The sequence below is a fragment of the Chrysochloris asiatica genome, unplaced genomic scaffold, assembly GCF_000296735.1.
Source record: "Chrysochloris asiatica unplaced genomic scaffold, ChrAsi1.0 scaffold00127, whole genome shotgun sequence".
NCBI lineage: Eukaryota > Metazoa > Chordata > Mammalia > Afrosoricida > Chrysochloridae > Chrysochloris > Chrysochloris asiatica.
In genome coordinates, this window is record NW_006408645.1 from 6,674,470 (window position 1) to 6,701,634 (window position 27,165).

The following is a 27,165-nucleotide window of genomic DNA, read 5'->3' on the forward strand; positions in this document are numbered from 1 at the left end:
GCTGCTCCTCGGAAACCCTGTACAGAGTTCACTATGGGTCAAAATCAACTCGACGGCACTTAACAACAATGAATAAAAAACACAAAGTCATTGGAAGGCAGAATACATGTCACCCTATTGGGACTGAGTACAATTTAATCAATTGCAGAATATCCAATCCATACCATAAAAATTCATTGTGTACAGTTTTAAGGCATCGGAAAGACACAGTAACTGTCATATTTCAATTTTGCCAAGAATGTAAGGGAAAATAGAGACACTGTTCATTGCAATTTAATAAAGATTAAGGAGAGTGCCAAGATACAAATTGGGATGAAAATCTCATTTGGCTTTAACTAACATAATTTTACTCCACTGTAATGCTTAATCATGAGACAGCTAGGACAGTATGGTATAATCGGGGTCAGTAGTAGGTGGGACAGGTGAAGGTCAGATCTCAGGAGGTGGGGTTACACGAGACAAAGAAGTCAAAGTATCATCGTGGGGCCATAGCCTTAAGGACCGAAGTGTGTGTTTGATTCCTAACCGCTATACCTGTGCATGGAATGTTGTCTCAGAACAGGTTTTCTTTGCTCAATTAATGAGGTCATATCAGTGTCAGCTATGCCTTAAACCAAATCATTTCTGAATTATACAGTGCAGATCAGACACAGAAGAGAGCAGACATGGGGGAGCATAGTTTTACCCACAAGAAATGAATCAACAAGGCTGAGACACTAATGTGGACTTTTAGCCTCCAAATCTTTGAAAAAGTAAATTTCCACTCCTTTAAGTCCCCCATTTGTGGCATTCCTGTTACAGCACTAGGAAACTAAGAAGGGTGTCATGCCAACACATGTGTTAAGTAAGGGCTGACTTACAGAGAAAGAAGGCTGATTGTCAAGCTCTTCCAGGTAATTAAAAAACTGATTAAAAGAGCCATTTTTCTCTGTGAAATAATCCATCAACACAGTGCTGCTACCATGAATAATCCGCCATGTCCTTTCTGTACTAAGCCAACAAAAGACCTGCCGGCTGTAGATACGGGAACTTTCACCTATGACTGCAAAGTCACTGTATGAGCTGTGGCACCTGGACTTTTTTAGCAGTAAATACTACTTTGGGCTTTCATGGCCAGGTGGTGTCACAGTAACTATGGCAGGCCTCAGTCTGCGTGTGTATATCAATGGTGTCACTTTCAGGAAACCACACTGTTCCTTATCACTTCTCTTTTCTCACCTTCCCACCCCCAAAGACCACATTAGCAGTCACTCACTTTCTTGATACTGATACACTGCCTTTACTTCTATTTTGAAGAATAATAATGCTTTGAAACATGTTATTTCTCATTTCAGTGCCATTATCTTTCCTTGGTGCTGACATTTCCATGGTGATCTTGGGAGTATGGACCATGCCAAACGCACTAGGTTGCCACAGAGAATGTCATTGGAGTTAGGTAGATCTTGATGAGAAGGGGCGGGGCTCTTGTCTCTGTAGCACTTAATGCCCCCACAATGTTTTACAAAAGAGTCAAAAATGTCACAGATTGTCTCTGTTGAGTTGACACTCTTCTGTGATGCTAGTGGAGGGGACAAGCAAACCCAGGGCTTGTTCTAAATCTAACTTTGTTATCTTCTCAACCATCCAACTCACTCAGCATTGGCTCCTCACATAGATTAGTGGGTTCTAGAACACTTGTCAAAGAGCTCTGGTAGCGGTTACAAGTCGGGCTACTAACCGCAAGGTCAGCAGTTCAAAACTACCAACTGTTCCACGGGAGAAAGATGAGGCTTTCTGCTCCTGTAAAGATTTACAGCCTCGGAAACCCTGTACAGGGTCGCTATGAGTCGGAACAGACTCCACGGCACATAACCACCACCACCAGCACATTTGTCAAAACATTCTTGTGTGAACTACACTCTAACACAAGACTCAAATATTTCTATATAAAACCACATGATCCAATGGCAGTAAATTTAGTAAAAACCAAATATTATCATTAGATATCTCTATCTCTGTTCTTCCAAAGGTATGGTCACCAAAAGGAAAAATTTACTAAAGCCTCTTGACCAATATCTGGGAGGTTAGACATAAATCCTTTGATAAACATTTGTGGAAGAAAACAAGGTATTTCAAAATGCAAGCAATACATCAGCATAGCATCTCTCTAAACAGTAAAATGATAGCGATAATGGCATTTTCCAATAATCACAGAAAACATTATCAAATATTTTTCTTAAAATACTTACATTTTGGCATTGCTATTTGTATGCACAAGTATTAATATGAAAGTATAAAGTTGATTCAGAGGTCAAAATGCATTGTACCTCAAACTAATACAGTATAGAAATAAAGCATGACATAGTAGGTTGCTAAACATTTCCATGAATTCTTCTCCCACAGATTTTAAATAGGCCATGAGATGAACTCAAGAACTTAGAACCTGTCCACCACAGAGAGGCAGTGAATGTTTTTGCCAAGCAGACGAAATATCAGCATTTGTATTGTTGAGATATCTGTTGCTGATATTAATCCTTGGCAGGGATTGTTTTTCTGTCATAAATTATTAAAAAAAAATGCACATGTCCTATACATATTACATGCATATATCTGTACATATTCTATGTGTACATATGCAGATTCTATGCAGAAATCAGATCACGGAGCAGAGAAATCGGATCATGGAACAGGCATTGACGAGCTGCAGTAGAGAACACATGTTCTTTTTACATGACCTACTTACTACAGAAGGCAGAGTCTCCCAGTCAGGCGGTCTTCAGAATGACAATTAGCAGTTTTCCCTGCAGTTTAGTCAGCAGGAATGACACAACTGTGTCCCTAGCACAAGTCACTCAGCCCTGCTGGCTTCCTGCAGTTCTCTGGGTAACGGCATTCCATTAGGAGTGTGACACAGTAGGGAAAGAGACCGGTTCACTGTGAGACCTGCTACTCACTCTCGTACAGTGTATCGGCCCCCCTTCCCACTGCACAGTGGCTGCCGGGCTCTGGGTAGGAGGCTGTGCTGTGGCCGTCGTGAACATGAACCATGGAGCCAAAGTTCCTCCAAGACACAGGCTGGGTTGTCAAGGCCTTCTTTTAAAGACAGTGCTTTTAAGGATGGTACACATAGATTCAAGCTAACCTGGCTCCCTAACCTTGTAACCAGGGAAAAGATCTCTCTCCAATTAAAAAGTTAAATAAACTGTTTAGAATTGCAAGACAAAAGCATGAACTAGGGATGCAGGGATATGATTGGCCTTTTACTTTAAAATAAACCTAGCCAAAATAACTAAATGAGTGGAAATCTGTGGGAATTGTCTTTAATAGGACATGCTTCACCTTCTTGTGCCTATTATTTTTCACATACAGTTAAATTAAATGCTTTGTTACCTGCTTAGAGAAAGGGAAATGAGTTGATTTAAACTGCTAAGGATGGATACTCATCCAAAGAGGACAAGTCAGAAAATGACCTGCAGAAATCATCATGTTAGAGGCAAAAATGGGAAACAGATTCCAAGTACCTGCTTGCTGTGTTGTCTGTGGCATCTGCTGGCTTCTCTGAGCACTGTACTGAACTGAGGCCATGGGCCGGTACTGCGGCGTGGTTGAGGTAGGGTACTGACCAGTTGGGTAATAATATACTGACATCTGTGGAAAAATGAAGAGAAGCAGGGACTGAGAACTGTACATAAAAATCATCATTTTGTTTTTAAATGGTTCTACACTGGATCTCAAGGTCAGTTTGAACTACAAAATCAGTGGTTCAAACCCCACCAGCCGCTCCTCCGAAACCTTATACAGAATCGTTATGAGTTGCAACCAACTTGATAGAACTTAACACTAACAAAATAACATTAGGCTATTTTATGTCTGTAAAGACGGCACCCAGAACTATCCCCTTGCATACTACTCCTTCCATGAAAAGTTGAAACCTGTTCCTCAAGGCCTTGAATCTGAGCTGGCTCTGTGATTTGCTTTGACCCAGGCAAAGATGCAGGTTTCGCTTTTGTAGGAGGAAAACCCAACCATCAGGTGAAGGAAGTCCAGGCATGTGGAGAAAAACAGAGGCAATCCAGTCAACAGTTTCACCAAAGTTCCAAGTATGTGAATGATCTCCTCTCCAGCCATCCCCGCCATCCCAGCCAATGCCATGGGAGCAGATATGAGTGGATTCTCGGATTCTCTGTGGATTCGGGCTGAAATCATTACCCTGATCCTGATCAATAAAATGGTGGTTGTTTTAAGCTACTAATTCTCTATAGTTTAAATGCAATAATAAACCTCAACTCACTGTCATCGAGGTGATTCTGAATTATAGTGACTCTCTGTAGGGTTTCTGAAGCTTTCTTTATTAGAGCAGAAAGATTCATCCCTCTCCCATGCAGCAGCTGGTGGGTTTGGAATGCTGACCTTGTGGTTAGCAGTCTAGTTTTAAATATCATTTCTCACTTGAATTATTTATCTAAAGGGAACAGGGGTGAACCATGAAAAATACTGATTTCTAGACTAAAAGTAATAGAGAATGAAATGTTGTAAAGTCTATAAAAACACTTGACACAGTTATTAATACATAGGCAGTACACAAAAAATCATCTTCATTGTAAGGTTAGATGTTCTTGCAAGTGCTATTGAGTTGGTTCTGACTCATAATGACCCTGTATAGTGTTTCCAAAGAGCAGCTGGTGGGTTTGAACTACCAACCTTGTGGTCCATAGTTTGAACTACCAACTTTGTGGGGAAGGTACATTTAAAAAATAGATTTTATATTATTCAGTTACTTTGAAAAAAGTCTTCAGTTGCATACATATGAAGATAAAGACAAAAAGATATAGACCTAGCTATATATGTTGTTAAAAGTGTCATCGAGTCTGTTCTGACTCATAGGTTGTAAATATATAGATAACACATTTGCCTACACAACATATTTCACATGCATAATGACTAAGAATATATGAATTTCCATTAAAACTCAAATCAAATGTTCCCTGATCTGGAAAGATTTCCCTTATCTACCCCAGGACATCAATGGGGACAAGGCTCTTGGCTTAGTGGCTTAGTACCAGAGAACAATTACTTATCTAATTCTTTAGGTTTTAGTGCAAGTGTTGGGCTAAGTTTACTTACAAGCTGAATGAGGTTATACTGTATTAAAATGTCATCCAAGAGCTTCCGTCCCCATTACAGGTTCTGAGCAGCCTAACCCTCCTTCTTACTACAGATCTCCCTTATGCATATGTCCATTAGGGTTCCACGGCACGGTGGTGGTAAGCATTGATTTAAACACAGCAAGAAGAAAGAGTCTTCTTAGGTCTGTGTCTACTATTGATGGTCTTGCATGGAGTTCTCTACCAGTCAGTCAGACAAAGGTATTTATACTGCTTCTTATCTAGAGAAGAATGGTGACCGGTAGAGCTGCTTTCTCACACAATTCCATTCAGAGAAATGAGCAGAGACAAACTCTACCACCGATGTTGTCCAAAGTTGCATCTTTTTGAGTAAATTTTACCAACAGAGGAAGAAAACTCACTTGAAAAATATAATAATACACTTTGAGGTGGAACAATCTACCTACATTTATACTTGGCGCTTAGGTCACAGAAAATGCTATAAGATTCACAAGGAGACACAAGAGAGCATGAGAAATGTGTTCCCCCCAAAATGTCCACACATAGTCAAAACTTAGAAATGTGGTGTGTTTTTTTTTCTTGTTGTTTTATTTTTGGTATATTGATTGCTAGTAAATACGAAAATGTTCTCATTCTAAGGGAAAAAAGCAAATTTGACAACCCACATATGACAATGTACCATTATACATCAGATGGTTTCCTAAAAATACTAGTAACATCTATGATCTAATTTATCCATCAGAATTCTATTCAAATATCTTTTAGAAAGAATTACATTTTACTTCTCAGGTAAGACTATGCCTGGATTAAATGTCAAACCATAAATGTGTCTTCCAAAATTCGACACTCCTCTTACATTTAATGGCTAAACACTGAACTGCAACCCAGCAGCCTCTCTCTCCGCAGCAGAAACATAAGGTTTTCTGTTCCCACAAAAATTTACAACGTCAGAAACCCTACAGGGTTGCTATGAGTTGGAATTGACTGATAACACTTGACACAGCAACAACAACTTACATTTAATACGAGTGGGCTTCAAAAAGTGTGTGGAACACTGTATTATCTTTTCATGTCATTTTTCCATAAACTTTTAAAAGCCCCTTTATATATAAAATATAAAATACCTTCAGGTATGAGGAATGGAGTTTACACACCTGATACTTTCCTCATGGGCACTATCATTTAGATTAAAGCACAATTTCTTCTTACTATTATTTTTAAACAGCTTCATTTTTAGGATTCCATTTTTTGTTTGTTTGGCTTTTTATTCCAGTGCTAAATCATTGATACTTTTAGAAGCTGTACTGAAAGTTTGTCCAAATAAAACCACTTCATTTAACTACCCATTTTTGCCCACCACTCAAGATACAGCTTCCGTCAACTCTTAGGAATTATGGCTGCCAACCATATGATGCCAGCGGGCACCTGACCCACTGTTAGGCACTGAATTGTTTCTCCCAAAGAAAAACATGTCAACTTGGCTAGGCCATGATTCTCACTATTATGTAACTATTCTCCCTTTTATGATCTGATATAATTATCCTCTGTGTTGTAAATCTTAATCTCTATGATGCTAATACGAGTTCTGGTGTAGGCCTGTCAGAAAGGCACTGGACTGCTAACCGCAAAGTCAGTAGTTCAAACTCACAAGCAGTTAACAGCAACAACAATAACAATGACCTAAATCAGGGGGGGTTCTATCTACAGGAATAGGTTGTAGCTTGAGGCAACCTCTTTTGAGACATAAAAGAGCTGAAAAAACAAGCAGAGATCAGAAGGACCTCAGCACCATCAAGAAAGAAGAGCTGGGAATGAAGTATGTCCTTTGGAGTCAGGGTCCCAGTGCTGAGAAACTTCTAGATCCAGGGGAAGATTAATGCCAAGTCACAGGAAGATCTCCAAGGGACAAGGGATGCCAAGCTGACAAAAGTTGAAAGAAGACAAGAATCTTCCCCTAGAGCAAACAGAGACAGAATGCCTTCCCCTAGAGCTAAATCAGCCTTCTAGCCTCCAAAACTGTGAGAATAAATTTGTTTGTTAAAGCCATCTAGTTGTAGCATTTCTGTTGGAGCAGCACTAGAGAAGTAGGACACACACCCTTTTCCTCCCAACCGGGAAAGGAAGCCAAGGTGAGCTAAAAGGGATTTTCCTGAAGAATCTGTATGAAAGGTCAGAAGACAGGGAAGTTCGAAGGGGAAGAACACTAAAAGAGTTAAAATACACATTCCGACTAACTCTAGTGGGTTGCTCTGATGCTAACCAGGTTTCAGTTGAGTTTCTAGACTAAGATGGACTAAGAAGATCTACTTCTGGGAATCTACTTCTTAAAATCAGCCAATGAAAACCTCAGGTCTCACAACTATCCAGTTGTCAACTGACGATGGTGCAGGAAAAGGCAGCATTCTGTTCCATTAGTGTGTCAGCTAGATGGCAACGAACTGGCAGTTCAAATCCACCACCTGTTCCTTGGAGAAACCCGATACAGGGTCACTATGAGTTGGAACCAACTTGACGGCACGGAACAGAAACAACAATAACAATATGGCGCAACAACAACAATACTATGGAGAATTTGTATAATGAATTTGTGTAAGGAATGCATTAGAAGATAAGAGACATAAATAAGAGAAAGAAGAAACTTGAAAAACCTGAGCATTTTCCCCACTTCCCTTCTCCAGATCCCTCTTTGCCTTGCCCCTTTGCTTTGTCCATGTATTTCTTGCTTTCAGAAAGCACATAAAATTGATCTTCAGAGTTTTTAAAACAGATTCATTCTCTGCATAATTTAACATCTTTCCAATATATTTTTGTTTGTTGGTAAGTGCTTTCAAGTCAGTTCTGACTCATAGTGACACTCTGCACAGTTTCTAAGGAGCTGCTGGTGGTTTGAGTCACCAACCTATAGTTAGCAGTCCAATGCTTACCCTATACCACCATACCAGGACTCCAGTTCCAATGTAATTATGGGCTAAAACTCAATCAGAATCCTGGTGTGGCACTGTGGGTTAATGCGTTGGACTGCAAAGTGGTTCAAACTCACCAGCTGCTTCCCAGAAACCCTACACAAGGTCACTATGGGTCAGAATCAACTTGGTAGCACTCAACAACAACAAATCTCAATTGAGCCATTTTCATTGTTCAATGACAGAGTAACCAGGTTTTCAAATATTTACTAAAATGAAAGTCACTATGGGTATGGTACCTTGAATATACTTGTTATGATTGTCTTATCCAAAGTCTTAATTATGTGGGACCATGTAAAGGACTCTAATGCCTGAATTGGTTAGTCTTGCCATCCCACTAGGTTTAGAAAGACTCATATCAGGAGTGCTGGTGTGGCGCTCTGGGTTAATGAGCTGGACTGCAAGGTCTGTTTGAACCACAAGATGGGAGATTCAAGTTCATCCACCGCTCCTCGAAAACCCTATACAGGGTTGCTATGAGTCAGAACTAACTTGATGATACTTAACAACAACAACAACAACAACACATCAGAAGCAAGAAGGAGCATCAAGAAAGAAACTCATGAGTGCAATGTGAGATCTCTCCCTGGGAAAAGCGCCAACAGCAGAGGTAGTAGCAGAGGTGGTGGCATGGAGAGAAAGAGCAGCTGCGAGCTTCTAGGTCCATGGACTAAGCAAAGCTGACAGCCTATGGGCAGGAGACTGGCTTGCAGAATATGCACTTTGGGAATTTACAGACTGGCTAAAGCAGCTTTGTAGCATTTCTCCAAGCAGTTAGAGGCAAAGGGGACACACGGCTGAGAAGCCTAATACAAGAGTGAGGAGTGCCCACAGCACAGTAGAAAACAGGTCCTGACTGAGGATTTCTGCATCTTGAACTGTTTCTGACCCTGAATTGTAGCCTGTTCACTTTCCTAATAAACCCCATAACTGTGAGTAGTATCTGTGAGTTCTGTGTGGCCACTGAAACAGATTATGGAACCCGGATGTGAATCAGTGTGGTGGGAAGGATTGTTGCTGTCAGAACAGAGTAAACAGGTTGTGAGACCGAGTATGTCTGACCTTCATTTCATAGGTATTGGCCTTGGGCTGATTTTGAGTTTGATTTCCTTCCCCCTTGTGAAGCCCGAAGTCATACATGGCCTCTGCACCACTTTTGTAATAGGTTACACACTATTCCTTTATCTGATGTTCTTTAAGAAAGAATTTCACCGATGTAAAGACTGATCACAAACCATGAGCGTTTCTTTTGGTTCCCCATTCCCCCACTTTCTGTTTGTGAATTTACTGAAGAGGGAATAAAAGCATTTCTGACACACACACACACACACACACCTAACCCATTGCTCTTGAGGTGACTCTGGCTCATGGCAAACTTGTGTTACAAAGAGGAACTGTTCCATGGGTTTTTCTGGGCTATCATTTTTATGGAAGTTGATTGCTGGGCTGTTCTTCTGTGGGAATTCAGGGTGGGCTTGATCCTCCAACCTTTAGGTTAGTGTTGTTATTAAATGTCGTCGAGTCGGTTCAGACTCAGAGAAAAGCAGCCCTATACAGGGTTCCCAAGGAGTGGCTGACGGGTTTCAGCCACCAACCTTGTAGTCAGCAGTCCAGAGAGAATTCTCCAGTACCACACAAGTATACACTTTGTAGCACACCTGTAAACTATATGTTTCTCCTTCTACCCATAGAAAAGAATTTCACAGATGTTTAGACTGATTATGAATCATGAACATCTGTTTTGTTTTGTCCCTCCTCCCCACCTCCCTATTCCTGCTTTCCCTACACTTTCTCTGCTTTTCAATTTGTAAATTATTAAAGAGGGAATGAAAGCATTTCTGATGTAGACACACCAGGAGTTCTGAATTGTCTCTGCTCCTGCAGTGTATTAATATTGGAATTCCTTCATCAGAGAAGGCCTTTTTCTTTCTTCAGTCCTCAATTAAATATTCTGCCAACTCTTCTCTTTTATAATAGAAATGGGGAAGAACACTTAGACGCTATTTAGGCCGAAGATTCTAAATTAGTTTATCCCCATAATGAAATATGAAGTGTTTGACTTATTAACAAAATAATTAATACATTAATAAAGCTCTTTCTCCTACGACTTAAGATTATTTTTCACATCTCCTTAACGTCCTACCAGTACGGAGATATTACTAAGATGAACCATATAATTAATCACTCAAACAAAAATGTGCAACTGAGTGAAAATCATTTTATGATTTTTGTGTGACATGAAAAAGAAAACAGTTTATTCAAGATGTTAAGGCAGCAACAGTAATGATAGAAAGACGACACTGCCTTTTACGTAGCTCATCCAATGCAATATTTCATAATTAGGGTGGGATTCACTTGGGGTATGTGTGCCTTGAAAATGAACCAGAAAATGCCTCTGTGCATTTTGCATCTTGACAGTAATCACGTTCAATATTCTGCAAGGGATACCCAAGAGAGTCCCAGAGATGTTTGGTGGTGAACAGTAACACATAATCAGTCTTGAGAAGACAGTAAAAATCAGTGATCTGTGGTGTCTTACATGCTCACGTCAATTAAATATGATTAATGGCTACCCGGGAGAGCACAAGTAAGCTCTACTTTCCCCTAGGGAGAGGAAAGGACACTGGATATCGGCTTACCTTCCTTTTTTATATTCATAGCGGAGCTCCTGCCTGGAGCACCAGATTAACTCCAGAAAAAAATGCTTATAAATTGATAAAAAAAGGAAAGAGCGCATTTCACTAGCAGCAACAAGAGAGTGTCAAGAGTCCCCCAGGTACAGACCTATCCCTTCCCCAAGGACATTCCTAGTCAATTCAGCAAGCTGGACATCATGGGGGAGGGAAGGTTTCCCTCTGGTCTCTGATCCAGCAGTCCTGGAAATGGAATAGCGCTCCTTTGAACTCTGGTCAGTTGGGTCACTTTGCTAAGTCTTACTTTCTGAGGTCTAAGACTTTGCACACTTGGATGAACAGAAGCATAGGTCCTGTGGCTGCAGAACATCAATATGGGCCAGAGGGCACTGCAAGTTGGCCTGCAGTATTCTACATGGAAGGTAGGCATCGAAGCACCTCACAAATCAGCTGCATGTCACTAACCAAACCAAACCCATGACCATCAAGTTGAGTGTGATTCATCGTAACCCGGTATACAGTTTCCTAGGCTGTAAATCTTTGTTGTTGTTGTTGTTAAGTACTGTCGAGTCGATTCCGACCCATTTCGACCCTGTATAGGGTTTCCAAGGAGTAGCTGGTGAGCTTGAACCACCGACCTTGTAGTTCACATGACTGCAGTCTGACGCATTAGCCCACAGCACCACACCAGGACTCCCGTAAATCTTTAGAGGAGCAGAAAACTTCATCTTTCTCCTACAGAGAAGATGCTGATCTTGCAGTTAGTAGTCCAGTGCTTATCCTACAGTGCCACCTGGGCTCCTTCTATATATCACCAAACCAAAACAAAACCCATGGCCATGCAGTGACTCATACCAATCCTGAGGCTATAAATCTTAACAGAAACAGAAAGCCACATCTTTCTCCCATGGAACAGCCAATAGGTTGGAATAATTGACCTTGTGGTTAGCAGTCCAGTGCTTATTCTACAGTGCTAACAGTGCTAAGCATACTTACCTGTGCAGGTGGAGGCTGTTGCACAAATCCCTGTGGTGGGGGAGGGGGCTGAAGGACTTGTTGGGAGATGGGTGGTCCTGAGCCTGAGAAGCTCCCTGGAGGAAGCTGCTGGCCTGTAGAGGCGATGACGTAGCTTGGCTGTTGGGTGGGTTGAGGTATCAGGGACGATGGGTAGACAGGACCTGATGGGGGCTCAGGGGTCTCGCCTGAGGACTGGCGGCTCAGGTTCATCTGACTGAACTGTGCAGTCACATCTTCTCTCTACAAGTCACAGAAACGAGCAAGAAAATCAAAATCAGCAAGGTATTAGTAATGTGAGAGCCTCACTGAGGTAGACACAAGTCTCATGCTTGTAGTTATGGGAGAAGGAGGAAGTACAACTTGGAAAAAAAAAAAAAAATCTCGGGCCAGGACATAACAAGAGAAATTAGATTTCAATCATCCTGAGGATCAGACATGGAAAACAATGTGACTTAAATCTCCCCCTACCAAAGGAAGCAAATGTATTGTTTTCCTATTGAAAGTTCAGGCCTCTTAGGGTGGTGCTGTAGAAGGGGAGGTTCCCAGCAGCAACTTCAAGATCTGCCTTCCAAACACAGGCAGAAGCGCTCAGATTCACTGCCACCCACCGGAGCTGCCGAGAAAGATGAAGCTAGAACTCGTGTCACTGACAGGCTGAGTGGGATTTCATCCTTAGTAATAAAGAGTCTTTGTTCATTGATCTGGCCTGAAATTTCAGGGGTTTACCCAGTCTTTATTTACATGGTTACAAGAAAGGATTCAATACATTGAGGAGAACATGGAAAGCCCGTGGATTACCTACATCAGGAACATAATATAATGATGGCTACGGTCCTGACAAACCTGGATATTAACTAAAGCCTCACACCCATTCCATGAGTCCCTCAGTTCCTGACTTCTAACTCAGAGAGCATTCAATTTCTGCTTAACCGGTCAACTCTTAAACGGGCACCAAACTGCAGGAACGCTAAACATAAGGCAAATGACAGAAAGGAAACCATCATTTTGCAGAGGTAGGCTGCAACATTTGGGAAAGAGACATTTACACAACACCCCCATGACAGCACAGCACACCCACCCAGCATCAGCCAGCTCTGCACAGAAAAGTCGTAAAACCAATGCATACGCTCTCCCAGGGACAAGTCATACACATATAATACAGTACCACAGGGAAGTGCTGCGTTGGAGACACAGGCAGGAGATGCTGGGGAGGAAAAGAGACTGCTGGATATTGCACTGACTGTGAGGAAGCCTGCAGCCCCTGGACAGACTGGAGGAAAGAGAAAGCCGATCAGGTAACTTGAAAGCACTGTTGAATCTCACAGGAAGGTTGTGTTATCTGTAGTACACCACGGTCGCGCCCTTACAGGTTCTCTTGTTAGTGCACTCCAGAGAGGGGTACCAGCCACTAAAAGTCAAGATCAGTTGGACCAAACCCAGAGAGCCTGAGGTGAGTCTCTACAGAGTAAACACACACTGGACCCTGGTGCTTGACAAGATGGCGGTGGTGGCGGAACAACATGATGAACGTAGTGTCGTTAAATTAAACATTTAAAACAATTGAAATGGCAACTGTTTTGTTACATATATAGGACCACAATTTAAAGAGTTTAAAAAAAAAAAAAGAAAGAAAGAAAATTACTGCCATACTTGTACAGTTAATAGTGGTAGACAGATTCTCTGGATATAAAAATATTGGGCAAGGAGTAAGAATTAAAAAATAAAAAAGAGGTTCACGCTGGAAGGCTACCTGGGAGACATCAGTTTTCTGTGAACTTTTTTCATGTGGAACCCAGAATGCAATCACTGAGTATCCTGATGGAGTGGTTTTACTCCGCACATAGGGTACCGTCATGAGTCAGAATCAACTTGACAACAACAACATTTCAGAACAGAGGGGAAATCTGCATGTCCCTAAAGGGCATGTGAACAAACAAGCCAGTCCTGCTATTAGCTGATTTCTGCTTTTCCATTGGTTAAGAGTTCAGTTCTGATCCATGGACATGGGTACGCAAAAGAGTGAATAGCATTCTGAGTTTAGCCTCAAAGATAAAGGTTTCTTGATATACATATATATATATTATTTGGAGCTGCAGGATAAGGGACTGGACTGCAATGTCAGTTTGAACCACAAGGTTGGCAGTTCAAACCCATCAGCCACTCCCACTCCTTGGAAACCCTATACAAGGTCGCTCGCTATACAACAACTCCATGGCACTTCACAAACATATCAGCATTTAGAACTAAGGAAAAATATTCATTCTCCTTAGTACCATACCCTTTCAGTACAAGTCACTGGATGATACAGGTCTCTATCAGAATTTAAAGATTCCGATGAAATTCTGTCAACCAACAAACCAAGAATTCTAGGCTACCAGCTTTCAATGAAAATGCTGGAGTGGATGGAGGTGGGACCCAGAGAAGATATCTTCTCCCTGACGCACTGCTGCGCTGAGGAACATGGAGCCTTCGTCTCTGGGTAGCTCCTCTTCCTACTTTTCCAATGGCTACTTACCTGCGTGACCAGTGGCCCTGCCATCTGTGGTTGTGGTGGCTGGACCTGATGCTGCGGCTGAGGAGAGGGTTGTTGTTGCGGCTGCTGCTGGGACTGCCCCATCAATGCACTTCGCAGGGGCTGCTGACTGGTGGGTGGGTTGTATATTGCAGGAGTTCCATCAGGATTCACAAAGGGCTGACCTGCAATGGAATTATAGGTTGATCTGGGTAACCTTTACAGTCTCTCCTTTGTCTGAAACAACTACTCTCCTAGATACTTAGAAAGTAAAGGTGCAAAGCAGGAAATTCAGGGCACTGGAACCTTGACCAGCGTTAGGAATTTACTCTTTGTTACATTAGATGACAGTGTAAGCCCACAGCATTTGCAGAAGCAGGAAATATATTCACCACCTTCAGGGAGACTTTACCAAAGTTCAGTTCATCCGTGTACAGTGGCCTTTAGTGGAGAAGGCCTGTGGAGAATCAATCTTCACAAAGGCATAGGTTTTGTTGCCCGGCACCTCATGGCCATCAGCAAGATAACATGCAGCAAAAGATAACAGCTGCTTTCCATTTACACAACTCTGACTATCTTCTATTACAAGCAATTTACCAGTGGGAGTGTTTTACTTCCACTAAGTCTTGTCACCAATTCAAAATCGTTAACAGTTTCACAAATGTATATATACAATGAACCTAACACATTCACTCATTCATTCATTCTCTGCTCTATATAGACACAACCAGGGATAAACAGGCATTTAGATTTTAAAGCTGGTACACAATGAACACATCATAGATTATTCTGAAATGGTGAAACATTTTGATTTATGAAATAATGGCATGGTTCAACTGTTAAGACTACCATTAATAATATCATTGCTTTATGTTTGAATAGTATTTAATGTTTATACAATAGTACCCTTGGAGGCATATCAGGACTCTATGAGTTAGAAAGGTATCATCTCCCCGTCATTCAGAAGAGAAAGTGATGTCCCACTGAAAAGGGTATAGGAATGATGAGCAAAAGGAGGGCAGTGAAGGGCAAAAAGAAAAGGGAATGGAGACGGAGGTAAAGAGAAGAAACCAGTTTTCATTATGGAAGATACAGTGACAAGATATCTTACATAAACAATCTTAGTTCTTCCAACAAACCTTTGAGTATGAAATTGAATTTCAACTTCACAGACAAGAAAAGTAAACCTCAGAGGGAGCTAACAACTTATTGCTCCAAACAGACAAACCTACTGCCTTCCAGAAGATTCTGATTCATAGCAATACTGTATAGGGTTTCTGAAGTTGTAAATCCTTAAGCGAGATGAAAGCCTCATCTTTATCCCATGGAGTTACTGAGGGTTTTAACTGCTACCCAAAACCAAATCAGTGCTGTTCAATCAGCTTTGACTTATGACCACCACTTATGCCCTGATGTGGTATTATACGATAAGTACTAGACTGTTAATCACAAGGTTGGTGGTTCAAACCCACCAGCCACAACTTGGAAACTATACAGGGTGGCTAGGAGCTGGAATGGACTCGATGGCACTTAACAACAACATTATTTATATTTGTATACAGTGTAAAAATAAATCTATTTTCAAGAGAAATTAATGCATATATCCACCAAAGGATACACACAAGACTGGTTATAACAGCTTCATCATTAATAATTGAAACTGGAGCGTTCCTTATGTACATCAACACAAAAGTGGTTAAATAAACTGTGATGTATTTATTCGCTGAAATATGATTCAATTAATTGTTAAAAGAGAATATATTAGTACTACCTCAACTGCATAGGTGCATTTCATAAACATTATATATGTTGCGTTTACATTATACATGAGTTAGACCAAACAGCTGTTGTTGTTGTTAATTGCCATCGAGTCGGGCTGAGCTCATACAGACCCTGTATAAGGTTTCTGAGGAGTGGCTGGTGAGTTTGAACTGCTGACCCTGTGGCTCAAACTGACCTCGTGGTTCAGTGCTTACCGTACGGTGCCACACCAGGATTCCTAGACAAAAGTAATCAATATCAACAGAAATCAGAATAGTAGTTAGGGCTGAGGGAGTGTGAGGAAGCCTACTGGAAGATTAGAATGTTCCATATCTCATTCTGGGTTGTGGCTACCTAAGTGTTCACATGCTGAAAACTGTGTGAAAATGTGCACTTGTCTTTACAAGGGGACTTCAAAACCACCCTGGAAAAAAATTCATTATCTTTTAATTCTATTTTTCCAGGAATTGTTTTAAGCTATCTCATATACACAAGGATTTGTCCAAATGTTTGCTATGAAATGGTACAAACTATATTATACAGTACTGCCAAATGTGAAGCTATTGGTTTTCCACATATAATTCATCTAAGCATATATAGCTCTGAAGGCAGTGTTTCCATCTATCTTGCAATGGATTCCAAAGTCGGTTTGAACCACCAGGTTGGCGGTTCAAGCTCACCAGCCTCTTCTTGGAAAACCTATACAGGACCACTGTAAGTCGGAACTGACTCACGGTACTTAACAACAACAACAACAACAAATCTTCCCAAAGAATTTGGTGCTCTTTGATTTACACCATGTCAAAACACCAGTTCTGGTCTCCTTGAAGAACTCACACAGTGTTTCTTTTAAATGTTCTGTAAGCTTGAGGAACAAAAAGAAGTCTGAAAGGGCAGGATTAGGGCTGTGGTATGCATGGCTTAATTCCCCACAAAATTCTCATAAACCAGTGTGATACCCTTGGAGAAAGAGCAAGAGCATTATTGTGATTTGGGTTCTGTTTCAGTGTCATAGACTTTGTTCAGACCTGTAGCAATCCTGTATAGGGTTTCCTAGGAGCGTCTACTGTACTCTGCCACAATTATCGTGATAGAAATACCAATTTCTCAGCACAACTTTCCTCTCCTTTGACTCACCAATGCAATTTCAAATTTTCTTAAAACTTCTAATAAGTCCCTACAATTGTCCTAAATCCTTCGAGAAAATCTATCAGGATTACTGAAAACACAGTCGCCATAACCTTCTGAGATGATCTCCCTGTTTTGAATTTAACTGGTTCAGCGGACACCACCAGAAGCCACTGTTTTGAGTGAATCTTTATTTTTGAGGGCACCTAATGAGACTTGTTGCTGTTAAGTGCCATTGAGTTGGTTTCAACTCATAGCAACCCTGTATAGGGTTTCCAAGGAGTGGCTAGTGAGCGTTAACCAACTTTGCAGTTCAAACTGACCTTGAAGTCCAGCGCATTAATTCACAGCGCCATACCGGGACTCCTAATAAGACTAAGACAAGTATATCACTGAGAGCCATCTACTGATGGAAAAGATATCTTTAAACATATTTTCTTTGGAATAAACCCTTGTATGTATGAACTGGAACCTTAGCAGCAATACTTTTTAACTTACCCTCATATTTTATACCCCAATAGGAAGAAATCAGGAGAGTAAAGGTGGATTATATGGGGAGACAAATGTTGAGGTTGTAGGGACGTCATGAAGAGACTCACAGGTAGAGATTGACTTCAGATTAATTGGGAACTATAACAGAATCCTGATGTGGAACTGTAGGATAAGCACGGGACCAGTAACTGTCAGGTTCTACCCCACCAGCCGCTCCTTAGGAACCTTATACAAGGTCTCTATGCATTAGAACCATAACAACAATAATAATGGGGCTAAGCATCTCCCATTAAGGAGCTCTGGTAACATAGTGGTTATGAATCCAGCTGCTAACCTCAGGGTCAGCAGTTCAAAACTACCAGCTGTTCCGTGAGAGAAAGATGAGGCTTTCTGCTCCTGTAAAGATTTACAGCCTCAGAAACCCTGTACAGGGTCACTATGAGTTGGAAACGACTCCACAGCACACAACAACAACAACAACAAGTATCCCCCAATAGTGCCACAGATTCTGAGTTCATATTTATATCTACGTATGCAACGAGAGGGAGCGCAGGTGGTGCTGTAGGATAAGCACTGGATTGCTAATCACAAAATCAGCAGTTCAAACCCCCCAGCAGCTTAGTGGGAGAAAGATGAAGTTTTCTGCTCCTGTAATGATTTACAGCCTTGGAAACCCTACACAAGGTCACTATAAATCGGAACTAGCTCAAAGTAAACAATAGCATGTAGCAAGAAAGCTTAAATACTGCATATTAGTGAACAAACTTTCCAGAACTAAGAAAATTCTGATTACAGTTTTATAAGCAACCACAATATGCTCTAATAAAAAAGCAAAAGTGCCAGAATTTATACATATTCACAGAATGCCTACATCTAATTTTCTTTTTTTTAGTATTCTTCATATTCTAAATACTTGTTTTCCTCTCACTGTCATTTGATTTTAACTACATTTTATTGTTTGATTGTTTTTTATTAGTAAATTTCTTCTCTATTCAAAACCTTCAGCTCATCTTTGCCCTCAAATATGGCAATTTGGGGAAGAATAAGAAGATAATTTTCAAAACTCCATCATTTCATTGAATGTTCTACCTCTTATAATTTTTTTCCCTCTTCTATTTTGAAAAGACAAGTATAAAATGTTAGGTCTCTAAAGCGTTTTTGTTTTTTTGTTTTTTAATTCCATAGCAACAACTACCATTTCAAAAATCAGTCTCAGTCTGTGTTCACATTCATATAAACACACAAATGAAAAGCAAATACTAAGGAAGCTTTATTATATTGCTATTTAACTTTCAATGTACTTCAGTGAGCTGCAAGAGACTATGAAACACTGACCATAATTAGGATGGAAGGCCTAACGCCAAACTGTTCAGATATTCTTTCTGATAAGTTCTATATTCTCTGCTAGAAATTCGATTAATATGCTGTGGACCAGAACAAAAAAGGTGTTTCTAAATAAGTGCATTTTTAAAAAAAGTACTAAGAATTCAATTAAGCCCACAGAGATGGCAATTTTTTTTTTTCTAGAAAGAGAATATGAATGATTGCTTTTTATGTAATCCTTGGTAAGATGCATAGAATGAATTGAGGACAATGAAAAAAGCAAGATGGATGCCTGGGAAGAGCCCAGAAACAATTTTCTAAGAAAGCTAGGATGGTGACCAATGCTTTTCAAGTCAGGCAATGATCGTCTGTCTATATTCTATGATGTCTTCCAATCCAGATACCATTACAAGTGAATGCAAGCAATTAGTTTGAATAACAGCCGCTGAAGACCAAAGAGGAAAGAAAGAACGAGCGGGCCCTAAGTCTATTCACAGTTAGAAGAGGAATTTATGTCAGAAACTGTACAAGAATGCCCAACAGGCATTGGCAGAGGGAAGGCGGGTGAGATGACAGAGGTAAGTAAGGCGGGAGAAAAGTATTAAGTGTGAACTTCTTGTTACTAAAAGGTTTACTTAAAAAGTCAAGAAAGGGGTGAGCAAAAGAGATTTTCCTTTCTTATTCCTTGTTGTCAGCTACAGTTGAATCAGTCCCCAAAGCACGGTGACCTCACGTGCAAGGGAACAAAATACAACTTGGTCTTGTGCCATTCTCATGACCAGTTGTGGATTGTACTATTGTACAATTCATAGGGTTTTCATTGGATACTTTTTAGAATTGAAAGATCTTTCTTCCTAGTATGTCTTAGTCTAGAAGCTTCGTTGAAACCTGTTAAGCATTATAGCAACATGCAAGCTTCCACTAACAGATGAGTGGTGGCAAGGCAGGAGACACATTGACCCTGAATTAAAGTTAAGTCTCTGAAATGGTAGGTGAGAATTCTACCATTAAACCACTAATACTATTCTGATGCCTTCAATTGAGTCTATTCTGACTCATAGTGACCCTATATAGGATTTTCAAGACTATAAATCTTTCTCTCTCGGAGTGACTGGGGATGGGGGGGGTCTGAACCATTAACCTTGCAGTTAGCACCCCAATGCTTAACCCACAGCACCACCAGGTTTCCTTTGTTCTTAGAAGGTGATATTCACGTTGCAAGCAAGCTAGTTACTGATGATGGGTTAGAATGGATGAACTCAGACATTACACACTAAATGTTCATCAGATACTCAACAAGGTCGGATTAATTTGAATAAACATTAGAAGTCCTGTTAAAACATATAGCATTATTGAGGTTTATTAGAAACATTTGAAAGAGACCCATCCTTGAAGGCTGCTCAAAGTGAGGTTCCTGCAGATGGCATTCCCTCACATAAAACACTTGCAAATTTATGCCAGATGCAGGTAAAACAAAAACGGTGAAACAACATATGCAGGAATTAATGAATACATGAGGGACAACGATTTTATCTCTGTTGGTATCTCTGGATAGGATCCAGTTGAAAGTAAATAGCCTAACTAAGATGTGCTTTCTGCTAAAAATATTCAAAGGAGGCTGGGTTCAAGCTACCTGGAGGAAGGTCAAATCCAAGATTTGATGCTTGTCTTTGCAAGGAAGAAGATGATATGTAAGGATAACTTTGACAAAGACTCCCTATGGCATGGCAACTCATTTGTCTATGCAAAGAAATAAACAGAAGGTTGTGGTTGTATTTGAGGACTGCGAAAGTATATACGGGCAGAGCTGTTTTTCAGTGTTGAGAGCCCTGGTGATATTGTGGCTATTAAACATTTAGCTGCTAAGTGAATTGGTGTAGGTTCAAGGCCACCAGTCAATCTTTGGGAGAAAGATGTGGCAATCTGCTTCTGTCGATTGTTGTTGTTGTTTTTATGTGCCATGGAGTCCATTCCAATTCCTAGGGACCGTATACAGGGTTTCCGAGGCTGCAAATCTTTACGGGAGCAGAAAGCCTCATCTTTCTCCCGCGGAGCAGCTGGTAGTTTTGAACTGCTGACCTTGAGGTTCTCAGCCCACTTCTGTAGATTACAGCCTTGAAAATCTTATGGGATCATTCTACTCTGTCCTATAGGGTGGCTGTGAGTCAGAATCAATTCAATGGCAATCGGTAAAGTTTGAACTGCAGAGCCAAGTCAACAGTGCTAACAAAAGCGTTTCGTTTTCATAGTTTTCAGTAGATACATGACTGGCAGATTGCTTGTCTTATTCTTGCTTTAAACAGATGCTTTATTAACCATAGTTTTAACCATGAGCCACACTCTCAAATATGTAACATTAGGTGGGAAAGAAACCAAAACTGCTTTGCTATCCAGTAATGTATAATATGCAGCGCATCCTATTTCAATACTATGTAATTACTGAATACCAAAATAGTGCCTGAAGGCCTGATGTTGTGCTATAGGAAATACACTGTGTTGCTAATTACAAGTTCAGTGGTTCAAATCCACCAATTCATTGGAAACCCTATACAAGGTCACCATGAGTTGATCCAACTTCACAACATTTAACAACAACATACAGTGCCTAAGACTTTTTGATCCACTTCAGGGAAACAGTAAGCAAGTAACTCACTATAGGCTTCTCTGAAGGAGCCTATAAAGTGCTAATAATAAGGAAACAACCCAAGGGCAATTCATACAAGAAGCAAAAAGTCCCATGCTCTTGGTTCCTAACACCAAAGCATTTCTGGAGTCCTGGTGTGGTGTTGCAGGATAAAGCACTGGTCTGCAAGGTCAGGTTGAACCACAAGGTCAGCAGTTCAAACTTACCAGCTGCTCCTTGGAAACCCTATACAGGGTCGCTATGAGTTGGAACTGACTCAAGGGCACTTAACAGCAACAACAATTTGGCAGAGGGGTATCTATGAACGAGTGAGGGGTGAGGGTCCCAGGAGTTCACAGTGGTCACAAAAGTAAGAGATTCAGTTCAAAGGTGGCATGTTGCCAGTTATAGCAGTCCTGGTCACACAAGGCACAGATGGATAGACAGACAGATAGCTATACATACACACATACATACACCATAGGTGCATTGTTGTTGTTGTGTGCTCTCAAGTCAGTTCCGTCTCATAGCAACCCTGTATAGGGTTTCCAAGGAGCGACTAGTGAGTCTGAACCACCGGCGTTGCATTTCAGTGTGATATGAGTTTGAATGCTTGAGGTTGAGTGTTTATCCTTTGGCACAACACCAGGTCTCCCATGTATATATTTTTTGTTGCTAAGTGCCATTAACTTAGTTTCAACCCACAGCGACCCTGTATAGGGTTTCTGAGGAGCAGCTGGTGAGCTTGAACCACCAACCTTATGGATCAAACTGACTTTGTAGTCTAGCACATTAACCCACAGTACCACACCAGGAGTCTATATATCTGTATATAAATTTCATTTCTGTTTCATTAGTAGGCTTATATGCATAGTTATCTAGATGTTGTTGTTGTTGTTGTGAGCCGTGGAGTTAGTTCCGACTCATAGCTACCCTGCATAGGGTTTCCGAGGCTGTAAATCTTTATGGGAACAGGAAACCTCATCTTTCTCCCGTGTAAGAGCTGGTAGTTTCAAACTGCTGGCTGTGAGATTAGCAGCCCGCTTTATAACCACTACACAATAGATATGATATATATGTCTTGTAGAATTATACAAATAAATACAATATGGAAAGAAGAAATAACATAATTCATCTTGCAACCCACTATACTCAACCATGCTGTTGGCTTTAGTTAAGTGCCATCTGGCTCACAAGTGACCCTGTATAGGGTTTCCAGGGAGTGACTGGTGGGTTTGACCTACTGACCTTGTAGTTAGCAGTCCAGGGCTTATCCTAAAGTACCATACCACGACTAATATACAATATAACACTTTCCTATCCAGCATCTGTCAGACCAGAGAAATGTCTAGGAAGCAGCTTTTCTACACTGTTATTGCATTCTTTTCCTTAGTTAGGATCCTTTCAAAGAATATTATTCTGAGAACAGCTCTAAATGACTGGGTCCAATGAATAAGAATTAGGACTTGGCATCAGGCAGCCTTCTTATTTCTTTTTCTATAAACAAGATTATAGATGATAATATACACATACACATGCACAACCATGCTATCACTACAAACAATATTGCTGCATTGTACCCTAAAAATACTCTATTGAGCCTCTTTGGAAACACTTAGTAATTTTGTTTAAAGCATACCATTCAAAACCAATGTTTAGTGTGTGCTCTTGTCTGCAAGCTCTCCATCTCAATTAAAAGTAAAAACATTGAAGCCAACAGTCAGATCATTCTTTGCTCAGTGCCCAGAATAATGAATATGATCTTCATCTTCTTTGACCTTTCCTTCAGAGTTTATACAATCGTCACAGGCTCCCCTACCCAAATAAAAGATAAAAACAATCCAACAGTCTCATTAGAAGTTTCTACTCTGAAGCTTTCAGATGATTTTCAATAAAACGATTATGCTTTTTTTTTTCCCTCAAGCTTTCTGCATTTTCAAAATGTCTCAATTAACCACCATATCTCGAGAATGTGCCATATGTGTTCATGAAATTGTGGCAATTATTCAAGCAACTATTTTACTATAGTTCTCATGTTTTTCTGAGTTTCCTAATCAACTAGTACTTACACAAAGAGGTTTCAACAGTTTGTGGAAAAATATAATTCAAAGAATGGGATTTTTTCCTAAGTTTACTAAAGTCTGCCCCTTAACCCCATAGAGGTGACAGAGTTGAATCAGATCACTTTAAGAATTTCTTTTTGGTTTTACATTTTTAAGCTTAGTTAACTGAAGATATGATCTGAAATGATCTAAACTATAAAGCTCTAATTCCATATTTATACAATTACTAAAAAAAAAGGCTTTTTAAGAAGTACTAGTCAATTCCAAGTATTCAAAACCCGAGTTTCTCAGCTACAGTACTAGTGACATATTGAGCTGAATAATTCTTTGTTGTGGAAGAAGGAGATGCCCTGTGCATTATCGGATGTTAGCAGCATCTCTGGCTTCTACCTAGTTGTTATTGTTGTTAAGTGCTGTTGAGTCGATGCTAACCCATAACGACCCTGTATAAGGTTTCCGAGGAGCAGCTGGTGAGTAGATAGCAGTATTAAGCATCTCCTTTACGGCTGTGACAATGTAATTGTGTCCAGACGCTGTCAAATAATGTGTGTGTTTGTGTGCATGTGTGTGAAATCTCCCCTCAACAAACAGTTTCCCTCATGAAACAAATGTTCTCCAGTGTGTTTGCTGATGTTAGGATCTTAGTGCTCTTGTTTATTTGGGAATCAGCATGGAAATTAATCTCCTAGGGTGATTCAAGATACAGAAACAACAGCCATTCCTCATTGAAGGTGTCATAGAATGACCGATTTTTCAAACTCTTCCCAAACCAATCTAACCCTCAAATCCCTAAAATGCATAAGAATTTGATCTCTGCATCTTCTTTCTCATGGCTAGTTCAGCTCAAGGGTTGGGTAACATTTGAAAACAGCAGAGAAGCTTCTATAATTAAGAATCCACTGTTTACTCCAACTGATACCTTAATTAAATTCCTGAAATATATTTCGATGCAAAAAAACACTTCTGATAACCATAGATTTAGTCTGTGAAACACAAAGACTTCATTAGCACATCCCAGCCTATCACAGTATGACCTCTGATCTTAGCTCCTGAGAGTACAAAACAGACACTATGGTCAGGAAAGAGAGAACAGAGAGAAAAGAGGATATTTAAGAGAAAGATCTGTATATATATGATAAGGAGATGGATAGGAATATACAGAAAGGTAAAGACGGAAATCGAGCTAGTGCTGGAGAGAAGGAAAAACTGGTCTCCCTGACAAAAACCCTCCAGAGTAGTGCATGCATGAAGCTCTCCTACTCAGTATTTTTCAGGAATCTCACTGGTGAATTAATCACTCCAAACACATGGGCCCATGTTAAAGCATAAGTAGTTAGCTAACCTGTGTGTGGATTCAGTAGGATGCTCCCCGGCGGGATGCCTGTGGCAGCTTCCAGGGGCAGGAGGATGTAGCTGGTGCTGCTTGGAGTGACTTGGGCCGCCATTCCATTCTCAGGATAGGGCAAACAGCCTGAAGAACTACATGCCACACCAGAGACCAGGGGCGGGTTCTGGAGAGGTGGATGGGTGCGGGACAGCGATCCCGAGGAGCCTGCACTACTGGAAGACTCAGAACCTGGGAGAGAGATGGATCAGCAAATCATTCAACAACAAATCGTTCAACACACCAAGAGGAGGAGAGAATGTATAGCTCCTGGTCAACATGCTACTGCTTCTAAAATCCATCATTCAAAAATTTGAAGTGCAGGCTACAAAATGAGATGAATGAATGCTTTTCCCATATTTTGGGTTCATACTTGATTGAGATCTCTGTTGCATGGTTTTCAGATATGTCGACTTTCTAGGAAAAGACAAGTTAGAGAAGAGGATCCCCTCAGCTGTTTCACATGCTGCTAGGGTGATAAATTGGTAAATGGTACCCTAAGGCTCTGAAATCAGTGCCTGAAAACTCCCATCTTCACAAATAATTAATGCCATGGAAATGTCTTACTGAGCTGGCGTGACGAGACTGAAATGACTGAAAGGGCAGTCACGTGCTGATCAAATGCATGGGTCTAACACCATACAGTTGAATTGTGAAGAGGTCCAATTAGGAATCATCTTTTTGCTCTTCCTGCAGATATTGGTAGAAGTACTGAGTCATCAGTAGTGGGAGCATAGCATGTCTGAATGAACAAATTTCAAAATCAAATGAACCTCAAGAAGCAGCCTGGGTTAGGAGAGCATGCAAAGGATTAAAAGTCAAGGAAACCTGATTTAGGTCCGGACTTTGACTTTCTAACCTTTGGATCAGGGCCCGTGTTAGAGCATAACTATTAGGTGCCCTTTTATTGTAAAGCTGAAACATCATCAACTATAGAAATAAGAATTACAAACAACAACAACAAAAACAAAGAACAAAAGTAAGAAATCAAATATAAGATCTATCATATATTATGGTATGGCAAATGCATGAGCCAAAATAAAACCAAATCCACTGACACTGATTTTAACTCATACTGACCATATTGGACATAACAGAACTGCCCCTTAGGGCTTATCTTTCTCCCTTGGAGCAACTGGTAGGTTGGACAGCTGACCTTTCAGTTAGCAATTGAGTACTTAAACCACTGCACCAAATAACTTGCAGTGATTATGATCTTTATTAACATAACATATTTAAGTTCTAATGGTACTGAACTGCATTCTCCATATATGCAGAACTCGTATTCAGAAAGCCAACACAGGAGCTCAGGAGGGCTTGGGTTTCTTGACAACAACTGAGCATCCTTCAGATGGCACAGAAGAGTGCAGTCATGGGAATGGACTAGGAACCTCTCAAACATGTAGGCCACTGGGACAATGTACAAGCACCAAGGATGGCACCTAGTCCGAATCGTCTCTCATCTCTCTGCACTCTGGATACAGAAAAACAGCCTACACATTCCATATCACAGCACTCACAGCCCGTCACTGCAGGCAGAGCCACATAGCTCCACCACCCTTAACCATGGCTGTTCCTGAGCATCTGAGCAAATACAAAGCAGTCAAAATTCCCATACTTTTAAGTTCAAACTAATAGATGATTTGGATGATATCATATATATGCTGTGAAAATGTAACTGGAATGCAAGAGCATTAATAAATTATTAAGCCACAATGACTGATTCATGTCATTAAAAATACACTTCACTGTATCATCATTAAAGGTCAAATATATAGGCAACAGTTAACATTTTTCAGGATTCCAAAATGTACAGTTAAAATAAACTTTAGCTCTATTTAAGGATGTGATAGGAATACAACATGCAATTGCAGATGGGAATGACATTTTTGGAGAAAGAGGACAACGGTATTTATTGAGCACTTGGCATATCTGAGCACCTGGCTGAACACATTTATAGTGTCTTTATTACATCTAATAAGGGAGCTGAAACCTAGAGGAGTCAGATAACGTAAGCTGGGTCACAGAGGTAGATACGGATAGAGTTTGGATTGCGTCTAGGCAGATGGATCTACAACCCAAACTTTAACCACCTCCCCACAGTACTTTCTGAAAGCACTTTCACATACTAAGGGCTATCACGAGTGAGCTCAGTTGGACA

General features: G+C 40.6%; 1 protein-coding gene across 3 annotated transcripts in view; it reads right to left on the minus strand.

Annotated features, from left to right (window-relative positions):
- The window catches only part of ARPP21 (cAMP-regulated phosphoprotein, 21kDa), a 152,951-nt gene that overhangs the window by 69,074 nt on the left and 56,712 nt on the right, over positions 1 to 27,165 (minus strand). For 2 of the 3 annotated variants that reach the window (XM_006869171.1, XM_006869169.1), the window contains 5 exons: positions 24,963 to 25,196; positions 14,234 to 14,415; positions 12,884 to 12,988; positions 11,698 to 11,958; positions 3,501 to 3,627 (listed from right to left, as the gene is read on the minus strand). In XM_006869171.1, the coding sequence (XP_006869233.1) occupies positions 3,501 to 3,627; positions 11,698 to 11,958; positions 12,884 to 12,988; positions 14,234 to 14,415; positions 24,963 to 25,196 (909 nt within the window). The remainder of the gene's footprint in view (positions 1 to 3,500; positions 3,628 to 11,697; positions 11,959 to 12,883; positions 12,989 to 14,233; positions 14,416 to 24,962; positions 25,197 to 27,165) is intronic. The other variant, XM_006869170.1, reaches the window with a different exon arrangement.